Source organism: Triticum urartu, chromosome 7, assembly GCF_003073215.2.
Source record: "Triticum urartu cultivar G1812 chromosome 7, Tu2.1, whole genome shotgun sequence".
Lineage (NCBI taxonomy): Eukaryota > Viridiplantae > Streptophyta > Magnoliopsida > Poales > Poaceae > Triticum > Triticum urartu.
The window spans coordinates 435251155-435254365 of NC_053028.1; the positions used below are offsets into that span (position 1 = coordinate 435251155).

Here is a 3211-nt window from a genome sequence, read left to right on the forward strand (position 1 = left end):
CTAAAGGCGAAGCGGCAGGCCTCTGCTCAGCGCTTAAGCACGCCTAGTGCGCTCAATTTTTCACTGTTCTTAACTGAAGAAATACATAACCAAAGCGTTTGACACAGTTGCGTTGAGACTTGAAATTTTGAACAGATTTTCGCCCCTCTCTGGTTTCAACCAAGAGAACTGTCACACGTGTACCAAACCAAAAAACTTTGGAGTACCAAAGGGTTCCGATTGTCTTGTACTTCTATTCAATTAGAACCAACTGATTCGGAAGGAAAAAAAAAACAACCAAGAAATAGTTAAATGGTATGCTTTATAGCTACCAAATTTCACATCAACAACATCAGAATATAACAAAATGGTTATTTGCCAGTTAGTTACAAAAGAATGGGACAGTTTCTCTCTTTCTCGAGAAGCTGAATTGCAGCAAAGTAAATACACCTATACAAAAAGCATCATCTAGAACAAGCTAGCCTCCTGAAACCATAAACCCAATTTGTATGTATTCTAACACTTCAATGCAAGTAATGCTGAAGCTATGGAGACCGTGCATCCACCGGTCAAGAGAATCAACCACTATTACCAAGCCCAGCCATCATCCCCGTAAATGTGGCTACTGCAAATCCAAGCACCGCGCCAGCAAAAACCTGATAAGATACAAGTCAATAAATACATATGTGACACCAAGAATGTTGAATGTGTCCCATGGTTTCGTGCACTTTCATCAGGTAAGAAGCAAATATGACGGGACAGGGACTATCACTTCATGCACTTGTGTGCAAGTACCATGTGTTAGTTCATGAAGAATTAGGCATTCATCTTCCTTAGCATGGTTGATAAGGGAGCAACAGATCAAACCTGAGGAGGTGTGTGTCCTATGAGCTCTCGCAACGGTCTTGTTTCAGCAAGTGGATGCTCTGATGGTAGCTCGTATACAATTTGATTCAAGACCTAGAAATATATTTAAAACAAGTTATAACTGAAAGGAGATAGAAGCATCACCAGAAGAGCAGAAAAATAGTGAATATACTAAACTGAAAATTATGGTGCTTCCCAGGTTATGCATATGGAATTAATAATAGCATGGCCTTTTAACTAAAGGCACAGATCACCAATGACTTCTGTGGTGAAATGTTACTCCATGAGCTATTTAAGTGGACATAATTTGTTGGTGATCACCTAATTTGTTACTTCAAATAATGTTACTCCTTCTGTGGTAAAATGTTACTTCAAATAGCGAGTATAATTTGTTGTATGAGCTATTTAAGTGGACATAAGCAACAAAACAAGCAAGGAAGTACATACGGTACTTACTAATGAGACTACAAAGTGTTACAACATGTCAACAATGCAACAAAGCCTAGATTGTTCTAGGCTTCCAGCTAGATTTGCAATTTTCTAGCTGAATAAGAGACCGTAGTTTTAGCAATGGGCCACCACTTGCCATTCATAAAGTCGTTCGTTGCTACCAGTATTTATTTGACATGATCCTTTGCGTCCATAAATTATTTTACTTTTGAGTAGTTACAAATATTTGAAGGTTTCAGATAGTACCTCTGCTTGCCTCCCTGCATGTAGCCTAACACCAAAAGCATCATACATCACCTGCAAATTTGCATTGCCAGAAAGATGGCTTTAGCGAAGATGATGAAAAAAAAGTAGCGCATATGTAATACAGAGTGCTGCATTTTCTGAAGATGGCATGGAATCATAAGCAACATGACAAGCTCGTCGGGATACCACTATGCAAGACGTAGGGGAGTTAAAAAAATAAAAATACAGCCGTGAGATTAGGCGGAGAGACTATCTGTTTGTATGGCTGTACCTTGTGATGAACTCCTCCACACGATTGATTTTCAGTACTACTTATACACAAGTAGGGGTGATTTTCTCATGCTTGCTACTGTCCTACTTTCTACTCCCTCCATTCCTAAATATAAGTCTTTTTAGACATTTCAAATGGACTACAACATACGAATGTATGTAGACATATTTTAGAGTGTAGATTCACTCATTTTGCTCCGTATGTAGTCACTTGTTGAAATCTCTAAAAAGACTTATATTTAGGAACGGAGGGAGTACTTGTTTGCTCAAGTTCGCAAACAAAGTAAGACAATATCATCACCATGGCCACACCATGCCCCCAACCGCATATATTATCCTCTATGTAATCAGAGATTTCAGGTGTTTAAGGCGCTTGCATTTTCTTCTCATGTGTACTGTACTTTCTATTATAGTAATGACTGAACCAAGATATGCCGTCTTTAGGTTTTCTACTAAAACTTCAGTCTTGACTAAAATTTAGCTACTGAAGTGATCCAAGAAATGAACGAAATGATGTGTAGGTTTACCAAATTATTTACCAGAAAAGGATACTACTCGTCAGATCGAGGACCCATCATCGAAAGATCCAACATTTCTAACAGCTAGAACAATCAAGACTCAAGAGAGAAACAGCGCTAACCACAGAGGCGAAGATGGCAGCGGTGGCGAAGAGCGAGCTGCTGAACCCTTCCTGTAGGCCGACGGCGACTGCGAGCGCGGTGACGGTGGCCGAGTGCGAAGACGGCATCCCCCCGGACCCCACAAGCTGCTTCGCGTCCCACCGGTTCTCCTTGTACCTACACACGCGCTCACGGATCCCGTGACGGAGAGCTCAGATCCAGCCGGCGCCGGATGGCAGGGTAGGGCGGGTGAAGCGTGCGAGAGAGAGGCGTACCATGTGGTGAAGACCTTGATGGACTGGGCGATGGCGAAGGCCAGCACGGCGGCGATGAGCGGGCAGTTGCCGAACACGGCCAGGTAGGAGAAGGCGGGCGACGCCGCGGGCGGAGGCTGCGCGGCGGAGGCGGCGTCTCCCATCGCGGCCGGCTGGTTCTAGAAGCTTCCACCCTCCGCCTCTTCCTCCTTGCGAGAAGAGAAGATCCGGGTCGGCTCCGACACGCTCACCCGCCGCGGTGCAGTCGACCCAGTCAGTCCTAGGCGAGGTGCCGGCGATTGGAGATTTTGGAAGCGTCCGAGCTGGCAAAATGGGCCCGGGCAGCTGTTAGGGTTGATGGACAAGTCACCATATCATGTGACCGCATCTCAAAATTCAAATTTGCAAAGTCCAATGGTGCTGGGAACCAGGGAAAAAGACAATTTAGTGGTGATGGGAATCAAGGGAAGGGTTCGCGAGGGCAGAAGAAAGCACCTCAAGTTGAGGAGGAGAGAAGGGGTTAGA

At 44.2% G+C, this 3211-nt stretch overlaps 1 protein-coding gene across 1 annotated transcript; it reads right to left on the bottom strand.

Moving 5' to 3' along the window:
- Positions 1-284: 284 nt before the first annotated feature.
- Positions 285-3009, bottom strand: LOC125519255 (uncharacterized membrane protein YuiD-like). The gene is made up of 5 exons (XM_048684119.1): positions 2708-3009; positions 2453-2609; positions 1543-1593; positions 847-939; positions 285-635 (listed from the first exon to the last, which is right to left on the bottom strand). Exons 1-5 carry the CDS (start codon positions 2848-2850, stop codon positions 558-560), a joined length of 522 nt encoding a protein of 173 aa, XP_048540076.1. The 5' UTR covers positions 2851-3009; the 3' UTR covers positions 285-557.
- Between the last annotated feature and the right edge of the window lie 202 nt (positions 3010-3211).